The sequence below is a fragment of the Sus scrofa genome, chromosome 7 (assembly GCF_000003025.6).
Source record: "Sus scrofa isolate TJ Tabasco breed Duroc chromosome 7, Sscrofa11.1, whole genome shotgun sequence".
Classification (NCBI taxonomy): Eukaryota; Metazoa; Chordata; class Mammalia; order Artiodactyla; family Suidae; genus Sus; species Sus scrofa.
Window position 1 is genome coordinate 28477291 of NC_010449.5, and position 27778 is coordinate 28505068.

General features: G+C 40.7%; 1 protein-coding gene across 3 annotated transcripts in view; it reads right to left on the reverse strand.

Annotated features, from left to right (window-relative positions):
• Nucleotides 1-27778, reverse strand: part of PRIM2 (primase (DNA) subunit 2) — a 292008-nt gene that overhangs the window by 202665 nt on the left and 61565 nt on the right. For all 3 annotated transcript variants that reach the window (XM_021098097.1, XM_021098098.1, NM_001244164.1), the window contains 2 exon segments: nucleotides 16141-16236; nucleotides 13457-13594 (listed from right to left, as the gene is read on the reverse strand). In XM_021098097.1, the coding sequence (XP_020953756.1) occupies nucleotides 13457-13594; nucleotides 16141-16236 (234 nt within the window).

The following is a 27778-nucleotide window of genomic DNA, read 5'->3' on the forward strand; positions in this document are numbered from 1 at the left end:
ACCTATTTTTTTTTAATTATAGAGCATCTCCCCTATGCTCTTAAAAAAAATCCTTGGAGTTCCTGTTGTGGCTCAGCAGTTTAAGACTCCGACTAGTATCCATGAGGATGCAGGTTTGATCCCTGGCCTTGCTCAATGGGTTTAGAATCTGGTGTTGCTGCAAGCTGTGACATAGGTCATAGATGTAGCTCGGATCTGATGCTGCTGTGGCTGTGGCACAGGCCTGAAGCTGCAGCTCCAACTCAACCCCCTAACCCGGGAACTTCCATATGCTGCAGGTGCAGCCCTAAAAAGAAGAAGAAAAAAAAAAATTCTTGATGTTGTTGACAGGGAGCAGTCCTGCAAGCAGCCTGGCAACAGGAGGGGTCACAGAAGCAGCCTCCACAGCAACAGGGAGCTGACAAATAAGCTGCTGAGCAAAGGAAGAGACCGCAGGAGCAGCCACCACCCTCACCAACTACAGGGGGTGGTCCCCAGAGTAGCTTGGCTACAGGAGGGGTTTCAGAAGCCACTGTTGCCACCCATGCTACTGGAGCAGTCCCTTTAACTGCTGCCACCTCCATCACGGACCCCATCCCTAACAGCCACCCAATACCAGGAGACATAATGAGCTACCGCCACTCCCATCACATGCTCTGGGTGCATATAAGTCACCCCCACCCCCGAGAACTCCAGGACCAGGCACCAGCCGCAGCATCTACACACCTGCTGTCAAGGAGACCACAAACATAGAAAGTTAGGTAACATGGGATGACAGAAATATGTTTCAGAAAAAGGAAGAAAATAAAATCACAAAAAAAATAACTAAGTGAAGAGGAGAGAGGCAATCTATCTGAAAGAGAATTCAGAATAATGATGGTAAAGATGATTCAAGATCTCAGAAAAAGAATGGAGGCACAATCAAGAAGTTACAAGAACTGTTTAACAAGGAGAAAAACACAATATCTGAAATGAAAAATACACTAGAACGAATCAACAGCAGGATAATGGAGTCAGAAGAGCAAATAAAAGAGGTGGAATACAGAGCGGTGGAAATCACTGCCACAGAAAAGAATAAAGAAAAAAGAATGAAAAGAATTGAGGACAATTTCAGAGAATTCTGGGACATTAAACATACCAACATTCACATCACAGGGAGCCCAGAAGGAGAAAAAAGAGAGAAAGGGCCAGGAAAAATATCTGAAGAGAAGTTCCCGTCATGGCACAGTGGAAATGAATCCGACTAGGAACCATGAGGTGGCTGGTTCGATCCCTGGCCTTGCTCAGTGGGTTAAGGATCCAGCATAGGTCACAGACACAGCTTAGATCTGACATTGCTGCAGCTCTGATTAGACCCCTAGCCTGGGAACCTCTATATGCTGCAGGTGTGGCCCTAAAAAGAAAAAAAAAAAAAAAATTGAAGAGATTATAGCTGAAAACTTTCCTAATACGGGAAAGAAAACACCCATTCAAGTTGAGGAAGCAGAGAATCCCATACAGGATAAACCCAAGGAGAAACAGTGAGATTCATACTAATCAAATGGATAAAAGTTAAATACAAAGAAAAAATATTAGGAGTTCCCGTCGTGGCGCAGTGGTTAACGAATCCGACTAGGAACCATGAGGTTGCGGGTTCGGTCCCTGCCCTTGCTCAGTGGGTTAACGATCCGGCGTTGCCGTGAGCTGTGGTGTAGGTTGCAGACGCGGCTCGGATCCCACGTTGCTGTGGCTCTGGCGTAGGCCGGTGGCTACAGCTCTGATTCAACCCCTAGCCTGGGAACCTCCATATGCCGCAGGAGAGGCCCAAGAAATAGCAAAAAAAGACAACAACAACAAAATAATAATAAAATAAATTTTAAAAAAAGAAAAAATATTAAAAGCCACAAGGGAAAAGCAGCAAATAACATAAAAGGGAAGCCCCATACGGATAATAGCTGATTTTTCAGCACAAACTCTGCAAGCCAGAAGGAAACCCTCCTACACTGTTGGTAGGAATGCAAATTGGTACAACAACTATGGAAAACAGTGTGACGTTTCCTCAAGAAACTGAAAATCAAACTACCATGTGATCCAGCAATACCACTCCTGGACATCTATTCAGAGAAAACTCTAATTCGAAAAAATATATGCACCCCCAGCCTATGTTCATAGCAGCACTATTTACAATAGCCAAGACATGGAAGCCACCTCAATGTCCATCAACAGAGCAATGGATAAAGATATGGTACGTGCATACAATGGAATATTACTCAGCCATAAAAAAGAATGAAATAATGCCATTTGCAGTAACATGGATGCAACTAGGTATTATCATACTAAGTGAAGTCAGACAAAGACAAATATTGTGTATCACTTACATGTGGAATCTAAAAAAAAAATGATACAAATGAACTTATTATAAAATAGAAACAGACTCACAGACTTCGAAAACATACTTAAGGTTACCAAAGTGGAAATGTGGGGGTAAGGGATAAATTAAGATTTGGGGATTAACATATACACATAACTATATAGAAAACAGATAAGGACTTACTGTATACTAGAGCACAGGTAACTCTATTAAAAATTCTGTAATAACCTATATGGGAAAAGAATTTGACAAAGAATGGATATATGTATATATAACTTTATCACTTTGCTGTACACCTGAAACTAACACAACACTGTGAGTCAACTATATTCCAACATAAAATTATAATTTTTTAAAAATGAAATGAAATAGGAGTTCCCATCGTGACTCAGTGATTAACGAAACTGACTAGGAACCATGAAGTTGTGGGTTCGATCCCTGGCCTTGCTCAGTGGGTTAAGGATCTGGTGTTGGCGTGAACTGTGGTGTAGGTTGCAGACACGGCTTGGATCCAGCATTGCTATGGCTCTGGTGTAGGCCAGCAGCTACAGCTCCAATTAGACTCCTAGCCTGAGAATCTCCATACGCCGCGGGAACGGCCCTAGAAAAGGCAAAAAGACAAAAAAAAAGAAATAAAATTGGCAAATTTTATATAATTTATACCTCAATAAAGCTGGTTTAAAAATTCAAACATAATACTTATAAAAAACATAGTCTCAAGTGTAGGAAAAAACCAATTATTAAAAAGAAAAAGTACAGCTCATAAACATTAAAATAAAATCTGCATATATTACAGTATAATGCAGGTATATGTCATTCTAATCTTCACTATACTTATTCTCCAAGAAATATGCTAAGTGAAGAAAATCTATACTCCTATTTCAAATAGTTTCTATTGTGTTTGATGGCTCCTGTTTGACAGCCATGGGAAAAGTGTATCTGATCTTTAACGAACAAGATTGTGAATCCAGGAGTAAGAGATTTTTAAGTGAAGTGGGGGCCAGCTGCTGAAAAGGAGCCCCCATTGTGAGGCATTTCTTAACAAAATGTCAGTTTCAATGCCTCAGATGCCAAGGATGGCCTTAAAGAAAAATATTAAGTATTGTTAAAGCAAACAGGCTAATAAGTGCAGAGAAGATCACTAACATTGTTCCTTTACAGACCCACACACACACAGAGCTGGGAACGGGTGTTTTAACTATTTCCAGAGGATGACCTAGAAAGACAAAACAGCCGCAGTGCACATAAAGGACAGAGCAGCTTTCTACTGACAGAGCTTACAGTAAAACAAGAGTACTTAATGTGAACTACAGCATTCAAATTTCTCCCAATTCTTACTTAACATTCTCTACGCAAAGTAAAATATAATCAGCATTGGGATGTTTCTTTAGTGAAAAATACAAATTAACTTAATGGACATCATCCAAGCTGATGATAAGGCTTGTCCATTAGGCCTAAGCTACTCTAAACTAAACTACCTATTACTGCTAGTTACACCTTGCCATAAATTGTTAATAATTCTTACCATAGTATTATGATAAACCAGCACAGTCAGGAGGCAAAAGGTTTAAAAAATAAAACTGGGGAGTGATGGAGGGGTGTATGTGTGTGTGTACACTGAATCATGGATTCATTTCCAAGATGCACTGAATTATGAATTAAGTCTAAAATGTATTGAAGTATTACAGTAATATAATAAACAATGAACCAAGAGTGTAGCTGAATTGTTTAATGCTAATATATGAAATCTTAAAAAGTCCCATACCATAGTTTTAAAAAGATACATTATTTAACACTGATTTTTTTTTCTTTATAAATAAAACAATGAATTCAAATATATGATACTCTTAGAAGGTGACAACTTATTGAAAGCAAAATAAATGTTAAACTGTTGGCTAGTCCAATAACAACTCACAGACTTTTTTTTTTTTTTTGCATTTTAGGGCCACACCCGTGGCATATGGAAGTTCAGAGCTACAGCTGCTGTCCTACATCACAAACACAGCAAAGCAGGACCCGAGCCGCGTCTGCGACCTATGCTGCAGCTCAGAGCAACGCTGGATCCTTAACCCACTGAGCAAGGCCAGGGATCAAACCCACATCCCAGTGGGGTTCCTAGTTGGGTTCGTTAACCACTGAGCCACAAAGGGAACTCCACTCATGGATTTTTTTAAAATCATTCATGCAGGACATACTTTTAAGAACAGTACATATTAAAACTTAGGACTGGAGGACTCATAAATTATATTTGGCCACAAAAAGAAAAGCTGTGATCAAGCACTAAGAACTACAGCTATGGCTCATCACTGAAACAGAAAAGGACCACCTGGGTTCCACAACAGCCAGGTGAGCACCGGGGCTTTCCTCACAGGACATTCAGAATCAGGTACGACTGCCTCACTTAAAAATGGTGAATTTAGGAGTTCCCGTTGTGGCGCAGTGGTTAACGAAACCGACTAGGAACCATGAGGTTGCAGATTCGATCTCTGGCCTTGCTCAGTGGGTTAAGGATCCGGCATTGCCTTGAGCTGTGGTGTAGGTCACAGATGCAGCTCGGATCCAGTGTTGCTGTGGCTCTGGTGTAGGCCAGCGGCCTCAGCTCCGATTAGACCCCTAGCCTGGGAACCTCCATATGCCACAGGAAGCAGTCCTAGAAAAAGGCAAAAAGACAAAAAAAAAAAAATGGTGAATTTAAGACAGTCAATTTTATGTTATGTCTATTTTACCACAATAAAAAAAAAAACTGGGACAAAATATGGATGAGAGAAGCACAGGCATGTCATGGCTATCAGTGATAATAAGGGGAGTATATGGAGTACAGGACACAGGCGAGGCTGTGGATGGTGAGGTGGTGGGAGTAAGGATACAAAGAACGCAGCAGAGACAAAGGTCTGAACAGTTAAGAATAGCTTCTCCAGTGTTCTCACCAAGATTAAGCTGATACAGAACACATCATACTGTGTCACAGCAATAAAAAGTCCCTGTTCCAAAACAGGAGTAAACAAGGGGCCTCAGTCAACGGAGCACTCTAACGTGAGAGAATCATAAAGAAAGAAATCAGAGGGAGGACTGGCCAACTGGGTAACTTACCCAGAACAGGGCCACCTTGTCACCAACAGAGAGCATGACAGCAGTAACAGTGCATTAGATGCAACGTCCTCCAGTGTCTGTAGACTTTTCCTTTACACTGGGAGCAAACTCAGAGGATTGTATGTCCTAACAGAGACGGTCTCTGCCACCTTCCTCTGCCACCTGCCACAGCCACACCTGGGAAGTTGGGACATGAGGGCAGGAGGGATCAGAGACAATCCATTCCCAGGAGTATCTGAACAGGGTAACTGCCCTCACTCTGCCACTCCAGAGAGTAATGGGTCTGGATTTAGGGACTCACGCAATAGTGCCAAGGCCGATCCATTCATTTCAAATCTACCTGCTAAAAACAGAAAAGACTGGCCAGCCACTTATTCCTGAGCCTCGACACAGACAAGGCTCACAGGACTCAACACATCCTTGTTAGTTTCTCTTTCTCAATCCAGTTTCTCTCAAAATAAATTCCAAGCTCCTTTCCCCACAAAGACCTCTCCATGCTGCAACCTACCACCAAAGATCAGCAGCCCACTTAGCTGAACAGAAAGGTATGTTCCAGGAAGAAATGGGCCACACCACCACCTCCTGGTGCGACCCTCCACCGGGTGCTTGTGTCCAGCAGGCACACAGTAGGGAAGTCCTCTCCCTGGCAGAAGAGATCGCCTTGTCACAGGAAAGAGAATGAGAACTATGTGTGGTGACATTAACTAGACTTACTGTGACACTGTATGCCCGAAACTAACTCATGTATATTATGTGGATGATACTCAATTAAACAAAAAGAAAGTCCTCCTCCAACCCATCTGCATTTAAGTGCACTTCGTCTCACCTAAGTTCAGCAAAGGCCATCAATCTTGTGGCAAACTCCTTACCTGTCTCTACCTAAAGTGGCTGAAGAAATCAAGCACCTGCTCTCCCAAACAACAGGGACCAGAAGACCCAGTTCTGGCCAAAGAACATAAAAGCACAATTTTGCTCAAGAAGAGAAATAGGGAATTAACAATTCTCAGAAAATATTTGCCACCCCACCACCCACCCCACTGTGAAGAGGAGCAGAAGGCACTGATCTGTCTAATGAAGACTTGATAAGAGAAGCTCAGAAGCCAAGTACCAGCAGCAGAGGCAGCAGACCCAAGGGAAGGTGCACAAGAAATTAAGAGACACACCCCAACACCCTGAGCCTCCATAAGGGGGGGAACAAACACTGGTCTCAAGTTGGGTAAGAAAGAAACCCCCACTTAAGTTAAATATCTTAAACTACTGTTACTTACTCTACAGTAAGTTGGTGACTGACACATTTATGCTCATCAACAATGATCCAGAAAGAAAAGGAAGAAGACATCACTGTGCCTCTTCCCACATCACTAAAGATCACAAGCGGTGGCTCACCAGGTTAAGAACCTAACATTAGTGTCTGTAAGGATGCGTGTTTGATCCCTGACCTTGCTCAATGGGTTAAGGATCTGGTGTTGCTGTGAGTTGCAGCATAGGCCGTAGATGCAGCTCAGATCCACTGTTGCAGTGACTGTGGGTACAGGCTGGCAGCTGCAGCTCTGATTCGACCCCTGGCTCAGGAAATTCCATATGCCGCAGGTGTGGCTATAAAAAGGGAAAAAAAAAAAAAAAAAAAAAAAAAGACCACGAGAAGAGCAGCACAGCTTCAGCGTACTGGCTCAGCAACTAACCAGCATGGTGATCTTGGATAAGTTATTTGCCCTTTCAAAGCCTCCGTTCCCTCATCTGCAAAAATCATGCTAATAACCACCCCATCAACTACAGACAGGATTAAATCAGCAAGGTATATAGCAAATTTAATAGCGTCTGGCATCCCGTAAGTGCTTGATAAGAAGTTAGAAACCTGCTCCATAACCATGACCACAACCCAAAGTGAGTAAAGTGCAGAGGCTCCTGACCTGATAAGAGTGAGCCAGCACCACAAGGAACCAAAGGGGGAAATACAATTTCAGATCGACTTATGAGTGTGTGCCTGTGCTGCCTCAGGCCTAACCCACAGTGTGCAACTGTTAAATATTTGCCAAAGGATAAAATCCTAGCCAAAGTGTTAAAAAGAGACAGCAGAGATACGTAGAACACTGAAGCCATCAAGGCAAAGCAGTCATTTCTATGACTTCCAGTGTGCAATTTTTTCAGGCATCCTCAAGAAGTAGAGATATTTCCTTAATATTTAAACAAAGCTCAAAAGTAGTCCAAAGGATTAATGAAAATGTACTTATAAACCGTTAAGCTACTTGGAAAAAAAGACTATAAATGCAAATTGTTATTCTCTTTCCCTGGGATTATAGCTACCCTGCCAAAATCCAAAGCTGTATTGGTTTGCTTTTTCCTCAAAGATTTAATATCTTCTCTCGGTTATTTTAGCCTTTGATGGTCAACGTGGTAACTGTGGAATTTTTGATGGAACGGTTGTAGAAGATAACCTCCTGGTTAGCAATTATGTTTGCTATTCTTCTGTTCTAAATTTATGAGAAAGAAATCTGTCTTCCATCTTTTCCCAGTTTTGGTTCAGTGTTCTCTAGATTAGTTCCCCAATCGCTCTTCAACTTAGCAGTTCCCTGACACTGACACTGTTCCACCAACAGCTCTGCAGCTCAACAAATACAATCTTGTACACAGATAAAATCCCAGTTGGTTTCATTTCTTTTAACCAGAGCTTAAGGGCTTTCCAGATTACTATAAGTCTCCTAACTCTATGACAGGTTTCTGGTTTAAAATGGAGGCATGAAGACGCTGAAACTCACCTAATACCGAAGTTTAAAACATACCCTAGAAGTGTAAAATTATTAAAAAGTATTTTATACAAACAGCAAGAGTCTCATAAAACATTAACCCTACTCTTACTGCCTTTTTAAAAATTTTGGGGGAAATCAAACCTGTGTTTTTAGTTATTCTCAATCTATCATTATTTCTAGTATCAATTTGTGTGGAACAATTTCCACTTGTTTTTATTTTTGTTCTGAACGCTCACATTACTCTCATTAAACATCTCAGATAGTATTTTCTACTCCACTCCAAATCTGGTGTATAGGCTGCAAGTGGAGTTCACAGAGCTCTCTGCGTCACATGGATAAAGACAGAAAGATGGTAGGATTTTTACTCCTGAGACACAGATTCTCAGTGCACGCAAATCAGAAGATGGATTCTGCACTCCCTGACAAGTTCCTCAGACGTACATGTGCGATGAAAAAGACATGCAGTGACATTTGAAGGTGCACAATTAGAAACTGGTCTAGGGATGGTTCTCCTGCCCAAAGGGAGTGGGTAGGGAGGGAAAACACCAATCAAGGATTTGGACAAGGAAGAAACAAAGGGGGAACTTAAAAATGAAGACTACCAATACTGGTCTGAGAGCCCATCCACAACCACCTGCCAAAAAGAGACAAGGTCAAGGGACTGTTCGCTTCTAAGAAAGAGCTCTTGAACTTGAACAAAAATCTTTTCCTAAACATTCTGTAATTACGACAAAAATGACAGTCATAAAAGAAAGCCCAATTGATTATATATAACCAAACACTTCTCTTTAATAGTTATTCTTTCTCTGACACACAATTATTAAGTGTCATAGATAAAAAGCAGACCTGGGTGACTGAATACAGGATGTGGACAATCCTATTTCTATGAGATAAAGCTGATTTAATTACTATAATATTTTACTTTGGTTTACATTCTTCTGTGTCATTTGTGTGTGTGTGTGTGTCTCATTCTCATTCTTTCTCATTAATGAGGAATCAGAAAACTTAAAAGAAAAACTAAAGATGTACACATAAACCATTACTTCTAAATGTCCAGTCACTGCTAAAAATTACACTCTCAACATTTAATCAACCCTGAAACACTTTTTGTATTCCTAGCTCTCCCTGAGCAAAATTTTTAAATTGGAAAACTAACAGGTGATGCATCTTTCTTTGTAGTAACTGAATAAATTTTTGCTCTATGAGAGCAGAACTGTCAAAGAATTGAATTTACAAGTACCCCCCCCAAAAAAAACTATTTCAGTATTCAGCTGTTTCCTAGCAACTGAAGCTGCAGGTACTTTCTCACCACAAGTGAGTAAAAGGGATAAAAAGCTGTGTTTCAGTGCACTCAAGTGTCAATGAGAGCAGTGCAGCTCAGTGGGGAAAAAGCACTATAAACAGAGTATAAAAATACTAAGTATTTTGTAGCCAATCTGGGCTGAAGCTTTAAAAGGAGTAATTATAATTCTTAAATATGGTAAATGCTCTGAGAAACAGGAGTGTTTATGAAGGAGTCTGGGGCATTTTTCTGTGAAAGGGGGAAGGGAGCACTGGGGACACAAAGGTGACCACAAAGATAGGAACCTAAGAATGACTCCGGAGAGAGAGTTCTACCATGAAATATGAAGCTGCTTTCTCAAGGGAGCAAGAGTTTAAACCTGGTTTATGCTGGATCTTAGCTTCTAGACAAAATATAAAACTCAAATCTTACATACTCCAGAGAAAGACTGTCAAAAGCGTAACAATTTTGACCCCTGCAGCCAAGTACGGTGGTTCCCGGGAAGTACATTTCTAACCCTGCAGACCTTGACCTAACCCTGCAGACCCGCAGGCACTAACCTAACCCTACAGACCTTCAGGCACTGGCACCTGGGAGGTCCACAATACTCTGCCTGCACAGCCTTCACCCTCAGCATCAAGCACTTTGCTCTGTCCACTATAAACAGGACATTGAAGTGCAACCTCTTTAACTTCATTTTCTCAACAAATCTGGAGAAAATTTGAATATGCAGCTCTCACAAGGTCATTCAGGTCCTGAGCACCAGCTCTTTCCAAGGCACGGAGCTTGGCATCAGACACAAAGACGTTGAATGGGGCTCAGTCCTCCCTGGGAAAATTGAATGGGGCTCAGTCCTCCCTGGAGAAGCTAAATGGGGCTCAGTGCTTCCTGGGGAAGTTAAATGGGGCTTATCCCTCCCTGGAGAAGTCGAATGGGGCTCATCCCTCCTGGGGAAGTTGAATGGGGCTCAGTCCTCCCTGGAGAAGTTGAATGGGGCTCACTTTCCCTCTGGAAAAATCCACGTATGAAACATGTCATGAAACACCTGTTGAGGGTGAATCAGAGAGGCAGAGGCATTTGACTGGGCCTGGAGCAAGGCAACAATCTGTAGAAAAAAAGGCACTGCATTTATGGAGTTATGGGAGAATGAGAGCGAAGAACCCAAGCCCTTCATGATTAACTGTGTGCATTTTGTAAGCCATTCAAGAATATTTCCAGGTTTTTCAATTACATACTCCAAGGTCAAAACCTCCCTTACTGGAGAGGACAGTAACGAGGAGACCACTGCCATGGGCCACAGCCCTGAAGGAAACACCATCTCTGCCCTCCAGTTCCTTCAGACTCCACAGACAGGTTGGCTCCCCAGACAACACACTCCAGCCACCCTCCTGAGGTGATACAAAGGGCTGCCGGACACCTCTCAACCAGACTTGGCCCTGACCAACCCAGGAGAAAGCCAAGAGGCAGCAAGCCACTGTCCTTCTATCAATCAGACCCTGAGGCCAGATGTCTCTACAACCCTGTGGCAATTAAAACACACCTGGACCCACTAAAGCAGAAAAGACATGCCTCTACCCTACAATTCCATCGCCAGGCATACAACCAACAGAAATGTGTCTGTCAGAGTTCCCTTGGTGGCTCAGTGGGTTAAGACCCCGACATGGTGTGCATGAGGATGCGGATTTGATCCCTACCCTCGCTCAGTGAGTTAAGGATCTGGCATTGCCATGAGCTGTGGCACAAGTCGCAGATGTGGCTTGGATCTGGAGTTGCTATAGCCACAATATAGGCTGGCAGCTGCAGCTCCAAATCGAAGCCTGAGAGCTTCCATATGCCACAGGTGTGGCCCTAAAAAGAAAAAAAAAACAGTCACAAAAGTCAAGGAAAAACTAAGAATCTGTTCCAGACCGAAGGAGACAAGGAAGACATAAGTAAACAGCATGTGTGATTTAGATGAGGTCTTTTTGAAATAAAGGACATGATCCGGACAGGCAGGGGAGACTGAAAGGGGTCTGAGGACCAGATGGCAGTCACGTATTGACACTAACTTTTTACGGTGACAGTCGAATTTTGACTATGTGCGAGGACATCTTCATTTACAGGAATTACACACTAAAGTATTGGGGGGGACAATGAGACTTATTCACAAATGGTTTAGGGAAAGTTATTTTTTTATACCTGCAAGTTTTCTGTAGGTTTCTGATTGTTCCAAAATCCTACAAAATGGTTAATTTTTTTAAAGAGTACCTTGGAGCAGGGAAGAATGGACGGGAGGGAAGGTAGGAGAAAGGAATTCAAAGTTCACGAGCTATATTTCTTCCCAGCTAGATACAAAGCTCAAGTGAAATTTGTTGTAAAAATGAACTTATTACTAACTTAGAAACTCATAGAGTTTTGGCTTTAATCTCAGTATATTTAGACTCCCCATCTTCTGCCCAGAAAGTAGAAAAAATTTTATAAAATTTGCAAAACTCTGCCACATATCCCTCTGTGTACTTTAGCTTATTAAGAAGATAAACTGAAGAGCAAATAAACATGGCTTTTTAGCCCATTTTTATCAGGAGGGAAACTCTTTTCCAAAGCTCCCCCAAACAACTTCTTATATTTTCAAGTCAGAATTACATCATCTCACATGCACAGATGAACAATTTGGAAAGGAGAAGAAAATGGCCATGATTAACACAAGGTGGTACCACCAGCTTCTTGAAACACATGGTGATATTTCTGGGTGTCACTGGGCCAGGGGCCACGACTGGCATTTAGTGGATGACAGCTAGGGATGCCCCAAATCCTCAAAAGTCCAAAGAAGTGCTGTCCAGAATGCCAAGAGGGAGAGAAGGAGTGAACAAAACCAATCATCATAAAATAAAGGGACTGGCCAACCAACAGGCAGACATCAGTGTCTGCCACAGAGACTCCCAGAGGTGAAGGACAGTGGCCATATCTGGAAGTGTCCTATGGTCCAGGGTAAGTCACAGCAGTAATTACTAGTAAAGAGTCAAGACACTACTTATGAACACCGGACCCTTTGCCACACACACACACACACACACACACACACACACAAACACACACACATGAGCAGGGAGGGAGGAAGAAAGCCTACTATGCTATGTGTTTTCATAAAGTGTCTCATTTATAATAAAACCACAGTTAATATTTTAGCTTTCCCAAAAGCTAACATACCTGAGTTACACCTGTGTATGTAACCCCAGAGAGTCAGTAATAAAAATTACTTACACCACAAAAAATTACAAGTTTTAACTCAAAAGGAAAAGTTGGCTCTTGCTTACACTGTAATCAATACAGCTTAAAAAGAGCCACAGCCATAACTTTGAAGCTGTGTCCTAAATACTAAGTACCCAAAAAGAACCCCCAAAAATACAAAAGAAAACTAGACTCAGGTTAACAGACAATAATATGAAAAAATGAGTATGTGTTTAAAGGGTTATCACTTCGGTGTCTGCTTTTAACGGCTCTCTTAAGAAACACATTATGTCGTCATTTTATTCAACTCAGCTACCTCCCATTTCACTCAGCAGTGGCTGTGTTCTATAGCACTAACTTAGCACTGTTTTTAGTACTTAAATAAAGGCTTTCTTCTACAATGCTCTCTATTGACATAAAATACCAATTTAGAACAGAAATCTAGGGGTTATATCTACCATAGGCCACACTAACTGTTAAGGGCCATAGACGAAATCCATCTCCAAGGGAAAAAAAAAGACACAACCTTGAAGAAACAGAGGCCATTCACAAAATTAATCATCTCACCATCAGGCTTACTAGGAGCAAGAGAAAAAAAATGACAAAATTAACAGTGGGTAGTAACAAATAAAAACCTAGGAGTTCTAGAAATAACAGTAGAGCATCATAAGCAATCTGAACATCACTATAAAAATCAAATTATTTCTTAAGAAGTATAGAACAAAACTATCAAGAACTGAAAAGGTGAACATATAGAAATGAAGTGCATATGGAAATATGGAAACAAAGTAAAATACTTACAGCCAAAGCCTTGGATAGTTTGGTTCTAAATTCATTCAGGATGATTGCCACAATGTCTTTGAGTGGTACATAAGCAAAGCCATCTTCCAAATAGACTCTCCTTCCTCGAAACAAATCCAAAGCATCAGCAAAAGGGATCTAAAAAAAAAAAAAAAGGACCTGAATTCAGAGTGAAACAGGGCAAGTAAGTCAGTACCTGTGATTAGGAATCGCTCCTAAGTCTCCATAGGCACCAAGTCTAAACAAAACCCTTCCTCTAAGAAAGTCACTGGTCCCAGCAGATCAAAAACATCAAAAAAGCAGGGATCAATTCACACTTCTTGTAAGTAAAGGACAGTAGCCGGAAGGAGTGGCAGTCCAAAAACATGTTTGTTTCAGAGCACATGCTTCAAAAAATAAGCCAAGTTAGAACGCTTTCTTTTCATTCTTTTTTTTCTCTTTAAATAAATTTTTTCTCTTTTTAATTTTTTAATGATTTTTATTTTTTCCATTATAGTTGGTTTACAGTTTCTTTTCATTCTTAACTCATGAAGTTACAAATTATAATCACAGGATTTCAGACTCCCAGCTCAAGCCTCCTCAGTACACTGCGTGCCCCCCGTATGACATATCCCACACTTTATTCTGCATCAAGCAGAATCCAACCTATATACAGTATATTCGGTGCAAAAAACTACTAGTTAGTAAAGTAATTCCATATTTCTTCATCTATGTGTCTACTCTTCCTCTAGAGAAATACATTGGAAATGCTAATTTCGACCCTAAGAAATGGAAATAATAATAAGTATCCAGCATTACTATAAAAATAAGTATTTGCCAGTAAATTTTTTTACAAAACCCAGTACTACTCAGAGTTCCCTTCACAGCTCAGTGGAAACGAATCTGAACAGTATCCACGAGAGTTAAGGATCCGGTGGTGCCGTGAGCCATGGTGTAGGTCACAGACATGGCTCAGATCTGGCATTGCTATGGCTGCAGTGTAAACCAGAGGCTATAACTACAATTCAACACCTAGCCTGGGAACCTCCACATGCCGTGGGTACAGCCCTAAAAAAGATCCTAAAACAACTCTACTTACATTTCATAAAATTTTAAGAAATGAGAAGATTATGGTATTAGTAAATTGTGAAAATTACCCTTACTCTTCAAAAAATTAGATTGAGGAGTTCCCGTCGTGGCGCAGTGGTTAACGAATCCAACTGGGAAACATGAGGTTGCGGGTTCGGTCCCTGCACTTGCTCAGTGGGTTAACGATCCGGCGTTGCCCTGAGCTGTGGTGTAGGCTGCAGACTTGGCTCGGATCCCACGTTGCTGTGGCTCTGGCGTAGGCCGAGGGCTACAGCTCCGATTCGACCCCTAGCCTGGGAACCTCCATATGCCGCTGGAGCAGCCCAAAGAAATAGCAAAAAGACCAAAAAAAAAAAAAAAAAAAGATTGAAAAAAAAAAAAATGACCCCCAAACTGCCTATTCACCCAAGTTTTAGGGAAGAGTTAAAGCTCTATGCCCATAATTCTTCTATATGTTCAATGAGACTACACGACAATCAGATCATGTGTTTTTACAGATAGTTTCTGGTTAATTTACAGATTCCTACAACCACCACACAGTCCTTGCCCTGAAGAAGTTCATCACTTAGCTGAGGGAATAAGACAGACCCACAGGGAAAATCAAGCAGCATCACAGGGCAGCTGTGGTGACAGGCAGGTCACACAGGACATGTGAGAGGAGGTGGCAGGAGGGCTTATTTCAGTCACCCAGCAAGAAAAGGAAATTAGTCTGAAAAGGTGGGTTCCAGCCCATGCTCTTTTCCTTACTAGACTTGTGATGCTGGAACCTGTAATGAAGGCTTTCAAACCTCAGCAGCTGTATCTATGCACCTGGGAAGGGGAGGAAAGGGGTTTTAGCTCTAATATGCTGAGATTCTAGCTTAGCAGGCTGGTTGCAGAGGAAGCAGAAGTGCCCAGGCAGAAGCAAGATGCCGAGAGGCAGAGCAATCGGAAGTGTGTAATAGGAAGAGCCAGTGTCAACCCCCCACCTCTGTGCATGGAAGGCCAGCTGGACAGTAGCCTGATTGGCAGAAGGGGTGTAGCACAGAGGATATCAGGGAGGCAGGACGCTAAATTCCTCATGGGCACCAAGCAGCAGAGCACATGGGTCAGAGGAAATTGAGGCGGGACCGCCATTTGCGCTTTATGGCAATCTCAGCTCCCCGCCCCATCTCGGAACTCTTCAGCCCTAAAGCCACTCGACTGGCTCAAGCAAAGCAGGGGACTGCACTGAGGGGCAGGGCAATGAGGGCCCGGGGCATGACAATGGACCCTGAGCAAGCAGGTCAGAGCCCAGACAAACGTGATGGAGCATTGGGTCAGATGGTCCAAGCCAGGGCAGGGGCCTGTGGCACATGAGAGGCTCCCCACAGGTGGTGTCCAGAGCATGGTGTCGGCCAACAGTGGGGGTGACGAGGCGGCCCTGCAGGACATCCCTGCCCCTGGCACAGCAGGGTCAGAGCTGCTCTGAGCGAATGGCCCGCAGCGGGTCCATGCAGCACAGCCCTGGCGTGAGGACCTCTGAGCAGGAGTGAGAGGCTGAGCTGAGGCGAGGCCACACAGTCAACTCGACACAAACATAAGCTTCATGTCGTACATTTAACCAAGCCTAGGAGGCATCTGAAGAGTTTACACACCTTATAAACCGACTCCAACTCCAACTGAGTCCCACTTAAACTGGGAGACGAAGCAATGATGTCCTGTTCTCGGAGAGTCTTCTCTTCATCACTTATCTACAAGGAAACGTATTTTACAATGTTTAAAAATTAAAACTCTTCAGTCAGTTTCAATAAAATACTCTCCTGTTCTAGTGAAGATTTTATACTTAAAAAATTTTAAAATAAGATATCTGGAGTTCCCGTCGTGGCGCAGTGGTTAATGAATCTGACTAGGAACCATGAGGTTGCGGGTTCGATCCCTGCCCTTGCTCAGTGGGTTAACGATCCGGCATTGCCGTGAGCTGTGGTGCAGGTTGCAGACGTGGCTCGGATCCCGAGTTGCTGTGGCTCTGGAGTAGGCTAGTGTGCTACAGCTCCAATTAGACCCCTAGCCTGGGAACCTCCATATGCCGTGGGAGCGGCCCAAGAAATGAAAATAAAATAAAATACTGATATCTCAAATCATTCCTAATACGATTACTAAATCATTATTATCATCAACGAAGCCAAAATATGGAAGAAAATGTAAATTCAATACACTTTCAAATTTCCACTCTACCAGTTTCTGAGGACATTTACAAAAAGAGCAGTAGCAGAGAAACACAAAGTATTATAATAAAAAGAAAAATTATACTAAAAATTAAGATAACAGAGACTAAAAATGAGCATTATCCAAATTTAGACTCATGGTAATTTATTAAATACCTATCTGCAGTTAAGAGTGTAATTTTCTAACCACATAAAACAATTCCAAATTTAAAGCACTAATTTTTGTATGAACAACTATAGTTCTATTATCTCTGATTAATTATGGCTTTAAAAAAAAGATTACAACCTACAGAATGGGAGAAAATATTTGTAAATGATATGACCGCCAAGGGCTTAATTTTCAAAATGTATGAACACTTCATAACAACTCAACAACAAAAAAACAAACAACCCAACTGAAAAACGGGTAGAAGACCAACATAGATATTTTTCCAAAAAAGACATATAGATAGGTGGCCAGTAGGCACATGAAAAAAATGTCTAGGAGTTCCCGTCGTGACGCAGTGGTTAATGAATCTGACTAGGAACCATGAGGTTGCGGGTTCGGTCCCTGCACTTGCTCAGTGGGTTAACGATCCGGCATTGCCGTGAGCTGTGGTGTAGGCTGCAGACATGGCTCGGATCCCGCATTGCTGTGGCTGTGGCGTAGGCCGGTGGCTATGGCTCCGATTCGACCCCTAGCCTGGGAACCTCCATATGCCGCAGGGGCGGCCCAAAGAAATAGCAAAAAAAAAAAAAAAAAATGTTTAACATCACTAATTATTAGAGAAATGCAAATCAAAACTACAATGAGGTACCACCTCACACCAGTCAGAATGGCATTAACAAGTCAACAAATAACAAATGTTGGAGAGAGTGTGGAGAAAAGGGTACCCTCCTTCACTGTTGGTGGGAATGTAAATGGGTACAATCACTATGGAAAACAGTATGGAGGTACCTCCAAAAACTAAATACAGACCTACCATATGACCCAGTAGTTCCACTCCTGGGCATATATCCAGACAAAACTATGCACCCCTATGTCCACAGCAGCACTATTCACAATAGCCAAGACACAGAAACAACCTAAATGTCCATCAACAGATGAATGGATTAAGAAGATGCAGTGCGTATATACAATGGACTACTACTCAACCATAAAAAAGAATGAAATAACGCCATTTGCAGCAACATGTATAGACCTAGGAGTATCATACTAAGTGAAGTAAGTCAGAAAAGACAAACACCACAAGATATCACTTACATATAGAATCTAAAATAAGACATAAATGACCCTATCTGCAGAAGAGAAACAGACTCACGGACAAGGACAGTAGATCTGTGGTTGCCACGGAAGAGGGGTTTGGGGGAGGGATGGACTGGGAGGCTGGGTTAGCAGATTACGATATTATACACGGAGGGGATAAACAACAAGGCCCCACCATGCACCACAGAGATCTATATTCAAGATCCTATGATAAATATAATGGAAAAGAATATTTTTTAAAAAAGCTAGATATAAACTTATTTCTTTCAACCAATTATGATTATTTTGTTACTGACTCATTTTAAACTTCATGTCTTCAAGTATTTGATTATTTAGTTTTTACTTCGAGATAACCTCCATTATGTATTTTTCACAGTGTCTTTAATGGTCTGTTCCAGTGTGTATTCACCTTCTATCTGAAATGCTGTTGTTTCTTCCAAACATCTCTCTGTCACTGAGCCTGAATGCCATATTCATTGGGAATGTTTTTCTAGCTAGCTCATCCAATCTGATCATCTAAGGGACCCCAAATGTTTTGTTACACACTATTCAGAGAAAATAAATAATTAAATCTATGATGCTCTTTTTGGGTCTTGATTCACCATCCACACCCTTCCTCTTAAACTAAATAATTGTCTTTCAAATTAAATTCATGAATGATAATCACATTTTTGCCATGTCCATGATATTACTTACCAACTACTCATTCTTTCAAAAAAGGTTTGTGGAACATTTGCTATATTCTTGAAAGTTTTCTATGTACAAATGATACAAAGAGAACTGTAATGGGTTTTGGGGTTTTTTTTTTTTCCTCTTTTGTCTTTTTAGGGCCACATCTTTGGCATATGGAGGTCCCCAGGCTAGGGATCGAATCAGAGCTGTAGCTGCTGGTCTACGCCAGAGCGACAGCAACGCAGGATGCAAGCCACGTCTGTGACCTACACCACAGCTCACAGCAACATCAGATCCTTAACCTATGAGCAAGGACAGGGATCGAACCTGTGTCTTCATGGATACTAATTGGGTTCATTAACTACTGAGCCACAAGGGGAACTCCAAAGATAACTGTAATGTAATACCTGCTCTCAAGGAGCTCACAAATGAGTATAAAACACCCAGACTTGGCACAATGCAAATACAGAACTGCATTACTTGTGAAACTGGGAGTTGTGGAACATGTATACTGCTAAAAAAAAAAAAAAAAAAAAAAAAACTGCATAAGTTCCCTGGTGGCCCAGGATTAAGGATCCAGCGTTGTCACTGCTGTGGTGCAGGTTTGTCTTTGACCAAGGATGCTTGGTATGCAGCAGGCACAGCCAAAACAACAAGAAAGGATCTACAGGTCCCAAGTGGAATCACTTGTGCTAAACCCATGTCACCTAACCTGTACTCAATACCCAACCTAACTGCAGCCTCAACCTTCCCCAGGAATGTAATCTCAACTGGTCAGACTAAAATTTCTTGGTTAGCACAAGCTGGGTATCTGCCTCACAGACCTTCTTGTCCCCCAAAGGAAGGTAATCTTGCCCCAACAATCCTCTGTCCTTTATCATTTCCTTGTCCCACATTTTCTGTGACTTTTTAAATCTCTTTTTGTAGCTCTTTGAGCTCCCTTCTATCTGCTGGATGGGATGCTGCAATCATTTGAATTATTTAACAGCAACAATTAGATCTTCAAAAAAAAAAAAAAAGACTGACAGATATGACTAGAAAAAGACTTTAAAATTCTATACAGAAAAATAAAAGATCTGTAAATGAAGAAGAAATATAAATGACAAACTATGGGAAATTCATCATTTGACATCTGAGTTACTCTCAGTAAACCCTTAGGTAGTAGGACATACTAGTGGCCCAAAAGTAATACACAGCCAAGATTCATATAAGTGAAAATAAATTAAAAGAATAATGTGGTATTATTTTCTAACCACTAAAATGACAAAAGTTAAAAAGATTTATAATCCACAATGTCGAGACAGTATATTTGTGTAGGGCACTTTAACAATACACACCAAAAACCCTTAAAACATGAAGACCCTACCAATTTCACTTCCAGAATTAATGCTTTTTCCTTTTTTTTTTTTTTTTATTTTTTTGGCCATTGTGTGCAGTGGTTTGACATGAGATCTATGTTCCCAGACCAGGGATTGAACCCGGGCCGCAGCAGTGAAAGCACTGACCACTAGACCACCACGGAACTCCCAACAATTAATCGTAATAACAGAACAAACACACGAATAGAAAAAATTTGTCAGCACAATGTTATTTACAATAATTTTTAAAAAGCTAAATGCCCGACAACAGGTATACGGCTAAACAAAGTACAGTAGAACTTAATGTTTCAAGTAAAGCAGACTGTATTATTCAAAAATCAAGGAAGAAAACACGGATAAAAATTTTAAAGCATCTTCTTTAAAGCACAGTCAGCCCCACGTGAGCACAAGAGACCCTCCTGCTCTAGAGCCGTGGGTCACAGGGAAATCCCAAGCCTTGACCTTGATTTAAGGTCATCCCCATTGAAATGGCCCAAATGTTCTCTGGCAAAAAGAAACTCAAATCCTCTCTGAGGAAAGTACATTCACAGCCTCAAAGGACTCCCACAAACACACTTTCAAATACAGTACACCAAGCACATTGTATTCTATAACAAGGCAAACAAGAAAACATCATCTCATGAGCAAAAACAAAAGGAAAAGACTCAATATAACACAGATAATAACTGATAGGATGTGTAAAGAAATAAAACAGACAAGCATAATGACGTCTGCATGAGTGGGAAACTGTAAAAAGTGATGTGAGAAGGGGGTGGTACACGAGAAAGAGGCTTTTACTTTTGCTAACTCTGGGGAAGCAACCTCAAAGAGATGCTGCCAACAGTGGATAAACTGCCCCTCCTTTCTAGGACCCTGAAGGGCTGAGGAGGGAGAGGCAGAAGCTTCTCAGCCTTCACAGGGATCCCAGCCCAGTTTCCAAAGGTCGAGTGGGCGGGACCTCTATTCTGGGTGGAAAGCAACAGAATTCTGGACTAGCTGCACCCACAGACGCATCAAAAAAGGAAATGAAAACCTTCCTGGAGAAAGACACCATTCTCCCAGGCTCAATACCATCCTCTAAGGAATCTCAAAACTCCATCTCTAGCACACAAAGAAAATACGGCACACAAGAAAGCCAGACTCCAGGAATGGGAACGAGGTAGGTGAGGCCAAAAGTATATGGATTGGAAAAAAGAAACAAAACTGTCATATTTACAAATTACATGAGTATTACATGAGTATTACAAATTTCCTTAAAAAATCCAGAAGAATTTACAGATAAGTTATTAGACCTACTGACCATTAAGCAAGGTTTCTGGATGCAATACTAAATACAGAAAAAAATTTATTTCTATCTGCCAGCAGCCAAATGTAATAAGAGAATCTTTTTAAAGATAACATTCACAACAGGAATAAATCTAACAAAAAAATGTGCAAGGCCTCCACAAAAAGCTATAAAACCTTACTGAAGGAAACTAGAGAAAACTTCAATAACAGAGAGCTACCTTACCCCATAAACAAGCACCAGAAGATGTAATATTGAAAATATACCCAATTATCCTCAAGTTAACCTGCTGATTCAATACATCCTCAAACAAAATCACAACAGCTTACACTATTGTGTTACTACTGTGTCTGTATTGCTTCTAAAATGTATAGAGACATACAAAATGCCAAGGCAAACCAAGACAGAAATGAGAAAAAGACAATCAATCCAACAGAAAAATGAGCCAAAGACATGAACACTTTATAAATGAGAAAATTCAAAGGACCAATAAATACAATCGTGCCTCGTTTTATTGTACTTTGCTTTATTGTGCTCCCAGATACTAAGTTTTTGTACAAATTGAAGGTTTGTGGAAACCTGGTGTCAAGTTAAGTCTATTGGTGCCATTTTTCCAGCAGCATATGCTTGTCTGGGTCTCTGTGTCACATTTTGGCAATTCTCACAGTATTTGAAACATTTTCATTATTATCATATTTGAGAGAGTCAAACAAACAGGTATCATCTAAATCAATGCAAGAGAGTCATCAGCTGAAAATTACCACCTCAATTCCTTTTTGGTAATGAACAGGACAAAAACACAGAAACTAAAAATGTAATATAACCGAATGTCATGAGAAGTCTTAGAGGCAAAAATTTTAAGGGCTGTCACAGCACACGCTATATATAATCAACACTCATTGTAGAGTGTTCAAATTGAGGTTCGGCAACAGCAAATATTTCTCTAAGAGCTAACACTACATTATTCTGCTTTAGTGCTGGCTTTGTTTACATGTATCTGTTGGTAGTAATTTCTCTGCTCAGTTGACCATTTACCTTTTACTTTGCCTGCCATAGGAGAATTCCTTTGAACCTCAAACACACAACCAGATACATAAGGCAGAGACCATTTGAGAGAAGGCAGTATGTTTTAACCAAGCTGCAATTCTCAAAAGGCAACCAATTAAAAAAAAAAAAAAAAAAAAAAAAAACAGCAACCAATAAAGTAAGACACTGATCAGGAGAAAAGGTAAAAGGAAACAAGAAATCTGCATCTTCATGATGGTCTTTCACTATTTCTTCAGTGATTTCCAATTTATATATAAAAAAAGTACTTCATGGTTGTGCAATGAACATTTATTTTCCCCACCATTAATAGGGATAATGATAAGTGATTGCCCAGTGGTTCTGAGTGGCTCTGGCAATACTGGAGGTGAGGTCAAATGTGTTATAATCCCTTATTACAGCAACAAAGAATTAGGTAACTCCAAACACACAGATGTCTGCATGATAATATCTGGGGTTCTAACTGGGCAAATCCCACAGCAATATGTAAATACCACTAACACTTCTCCATCCCTAATATACAGGAATATAGTATCTCTTTCCTTAAACTCAACTCAAATATCTGTATTAACAATACCACAGGCATGTCTAAATCAACTGCTCACCAAGTAAACATCAGGGCAGCAAGAAAAGCATACCTCAGCTCAACTGTCACACAACAGAACACTTTAGTTACAAAACACTTAATGGTCCAAAGAGTCTTCTGCTTTAGATATGCAGTCAAGATTCAATTTTTTAAAAGTTCAAGATCTTGAATTAAAAACTAGAGTTGATTATTAAAGAGTGTGGTAAGACTGTCTTTCCCTGAAATCTTGACCCCACACTCCCTAAGATTGGGAAAAAAAAAAAAAAAAAAAAAAAAAAACTAATCCAGACTTTAGATTAGAAATAATGAATAAAATTCTAAGGGATTCAATGTGTTTCTAAACTGCTCACCCAAAGTAATCAGATGCATTCCAATTAACATGAGTTTTATCTATAACCAGTGTCATTTCCTACATTATAGCCTTTCAGTAACTATTCTGTTTTTCCTTGGTTATTTTAAAGTTAATCCATTTGTCACACACATCTAAATCATTTATCTATCTAATAATAAACAAAATTTAAAAGACCAAAGTAAGAGAATTCTCACTGAAAAATGTAGGATGACTGCCTGAAACTTTATTATTATAAACTTCTATTGAACAACAATTAAAAATGTAAAAAAGAACCAATCAGAGCTAAAGAATACAGCAACTGAAATGAAAAATACACTAGAAGAAATAAACAGCATTTTAGATGATACAGAAGACCACATAAGCAACAAAGAAGAGAGAACAGTGATATTCACTCAATCAGAACAGCAAAAGGGAAAAATAATTTTTTTTAGTGAGAATAGTTTAAGGGAAGTCTGAGACAACATCAACTGCACTAACATTCACATAACAGGGTCCCACACGGAGAAGAGAGAAAGGGGCAGAAAACTTATTTCAAGAAATAACGGCTAAGGAGTTCCCATCATGGCTCAGCAGTTAATGAACCCAACTAGTATCCATGAGGATTCAGCTTCAATCCCTGGCCTTGCTCAGTGGGTTAAGGATCCAGCATTGCCGTGAGCTGTGGTGTAGGTTGCAGATTTGGCTCAGATCCTACATTGCTATCGCTGTGGTGCAGGCTAGCAGCTACACCTCTGATTTGACTCCTAGCCTGGGAATTTCCATATGCCACAGGTATTGCCCTAAAAAAAAAGAAAAAAAAGAAAAGAAAGAATGGCTGAAAACCTCCCTAGACAGGGAAAGAAACACATCAAGGTCCAAGAAGCCTACAGTCTCCAAGACAAACCCAAGAGATCCATACAAAGACATATCATAATTAAAATGGAGAAAGTTAAAGACAAGGAGAAACATAGAGCAGATACACTCAACGGACTTAAAAGAGATAGATAGATATATAGATACAGATATAGATATAGATATATAGATAACATTCGATCCAAAAGGAGCAGAACACACATTCTTTTCAAGTACACATGGAACACTTCCCAGGAGAGACCACATGGTGGGCCACAAAACAAGTCTCAATAAATTAACAAGACTGAATTCATATCAAGCACCTCTTCTGATCACAGCAATATGAAACTTGAAGTCAATAACAAGAAGAAAACGAAAAACAAAAACATGTGGAGGCTGAACAACATGCTATTAAACAACCAATAAGTGAACAAAGAACTAATACAGGAAATCAAAAAATCAAAAATCAGAGTACCTGAAGAGACATTTTTCCAAAGAAGACAAACGGATGGCCAACAAGCACATGAAAAGATGTTCAACACCACTAAATATAAGAGAAATGCAAATCAAAATACAATGAGGTACTACCTCACACCAGTCAGAATGGCTATCACTAATAAGTCTACAAATAACAAATGCTAGAAAGGGTGTAGAGAAAAGGAAACCCTAATACACTGTTGGTGGGGATGTAAGCTGGTATGGCCACTATGGAAAGGTTCTGTAAAAAGTTAAAAACAGAACTACCATATGATATAGCAATTTCACTCCTGAGTAATTATTCAAAGAAAACAAAAACATTGATTCAAAAAGATATATGCACCTCTATGTTCACAGCAGCATTATTTACAATAAGCAAGATATAGAAGCACCCTAAGTGTCTACCAACAGATGAATAAATAAAGAAAATGTGTAATACACACACATGCTCACAATGTAGTATTACTCAGCCATGAATGACAGCATGGATAGATCTAGAGGGTATTATGCTGTAAGTCAGATGAAGACAAGTATCATATGATTTCACTTATATGTGGAATCTAAAAATCAAGACAGAAGAATACAGAATAGAAAGAAACTCACAGATATAGAAAACGAGAGTTTTTCCAAGAGGGGAGGGGGATGGGAGAAGGACAAATAAGTGAGGGGATTAAGAGGTACAAACTTCTAGTTATAAAATAAGTGATAAAGATGTAAAGTACAAAATAGAGAATACAGTCAATATACTACAATGTAGAGTTTCAAACAGTAGCTAGATGCATAGTGATAATCACTTTGCAATATATAAAAACATTAACTTATTATGCTATACACCTGCAACTGATGATATTTTAACTCAACTATATTTCAATTAAATAAATAAAGTGAAATACCTCCTGAAACTCAACTGGTTTCTATGAACTTGTCGTTTTATTAGTTGAACTCACATAGGACTGGTCTTTAGGGGGTATACAAAATAATAAAGTTAGCTAATTTATCACTACAGCCACAACACTGTCAAGGTAGATTTTGCTTTCCAAATGAACATCTTTCTGAAGAGAAGGATATAAACAAACTGCTCTAAGTGGAATCACATTTCCAGAAGGACTTACATTATGATTCCAAAGATGCTCCACTTGGAGTTCCCATCGTGACTCAGTGGTTAGCGAATCCAACTAGAAACCATGAGGTTGCGGGTTCGATCCCTGGTCAGTGGGTTAAGGATCCAGCCTTGCCGTGAGCTGTGGTGTAGGTTGCAGATGCGGCTCAGATCCCACATTGCTGTGACTCTGGCATAGGCCAGTGGCTAAAGCTCTGATTAGGTTCCCTAGCCTGGGAACCTCCATATGCAGCAAGAGCAGCCCAAGAAACGGCAAAAAGACAAAAAAAAAAAAAAAAAAAAAAAAAAAAAAGATGCTCCACCTTCAGCCTGGTTAAATTTTCAATCAGCAAAGACCCTGAACACTTGAGCCATGAAGTCCTCTTTCTACCAATACCCACAATTCCCCCACCTCATTCTATCTTTCATACCCACCCACCAACACTAAGTACCTGAATATTTCAAATGGTATGTGGAGTGATGGTATAATCTTTTTTTAGGCAAAAATCACACAAGGCTCTAACAGTTTTGGTAAAATTACATTTCCTTATTTTACAATCAGATTGTTTCACATGCTTCTTAGTAAAAGAATTAATGATCTGGGCTGCACGTATCTTTTTTGGTATTCTTCATCAAGTCAGGAACAGGGAGAGCAGGCTCACTCTGCCAACAACCCTGAAAGGAGATGAAGAGTGAGCTCTGGAGTAGCAAATGTCCCCCACACTGAACAGGTAGTGGAGGCTGTCTATGTAGACCATCCTGCCGTTCGTCCATGGCAGAGTCCCTCACTGAGGGAGTATTATGCATCCTCTACCTACTGGACTCACATGTGGGCATGTGACTTGCCCCGGCCAGTAAAATATGAGCAGAGGTGACATGTGCCACTTTACAAGCACATGGCTTACCCAGTTTCTCTCATTCCTCTGCCTCAGCACCTAGTGACATTCCAGATAAAGGCTGCTCTATCTGCCCAAGTCACAGCACCAAAAGGACACAGAGCAGGGCTACCACTGGCCCACAGCCCAAGTCACAGCACCAAAAGGACGCAGCAGCGCTACCACTGGCCCACAGGACACAAAGAGCACAAATAAGAAACAAGCCTTTCAGCAGCCAAGCTTGGGGTCACCTGTCCTGACTGGCACAGTAATCTCCATCCTGTTTGACTCACACATTTTCATCAATAAAAAAAAATTTTTTGGCTTTTAGGGCCACACTCATATTTAGGGAATATGGAATTTCCCAGGCTAGGGGTTGAATCGGAGTTGTAACCACTGGCCTACACCACAGCCACAGCTACACGGGATCCAAGCTACGTCTGTGACCTACACCACAGCTCACAGCAATGCCGGATCCTTAACCCACTGAGCAAGGCTAGGGATCGAACCTGCATCATCATGGATATTAGCCAGACTCGTTGCCTCTGAGCCACAAAGGGAACTCCATCAATACAGTATTTTGAGCACATAATTCCAATGTTTATAAACTGCATACACGTATCACTGTACATTAGGTACTGGAAAACATGCCTTTCTCCTCCCACCTCAAAATAAAAGGAATGGGATTAAAAAATATAAGTTGTATTTATTACCTACATCCTTCCGACACCCCCAAGTGGTCCCCCTGGGCACACTGCTTTAGAACCACTAGTCTGTCACCCTGGCCTCTACAGTGATGATACAAATAATGCTTCCCACAGATTTACTCTGTAAACTTCTAATCAAGAATATTCACTCATGCTTATAAACAGAGTAGTCAGACACTTTCTATGTGAATCTACACAGCTCTCCTTTTCAAGCCCTGGCCCTTAAACATGGGTGGACATCAGATTTGCAGGGGAGCTTTGCAAAATTACAGATCCCTGGTACCAGTTGGACCTACATACAGACTGAAGTCCAGGTGTCTATTTACTTAAAAGGTCCATTAATGATTCTGAAATACACCACTAGTCTAAAACAGCACACTCCAAGGAAAGAATCCTCTTTTCTAAAATACATTTATCATGTCCTAGAAATACTATCAATTCCAGCATTTGATTTTATTACGGAGAATCCATTTATTCTTTCTAAAACACTGAGGGCCAGGGTTCCTGCAGTGGCGCAATGGGACCACCGGGACAGG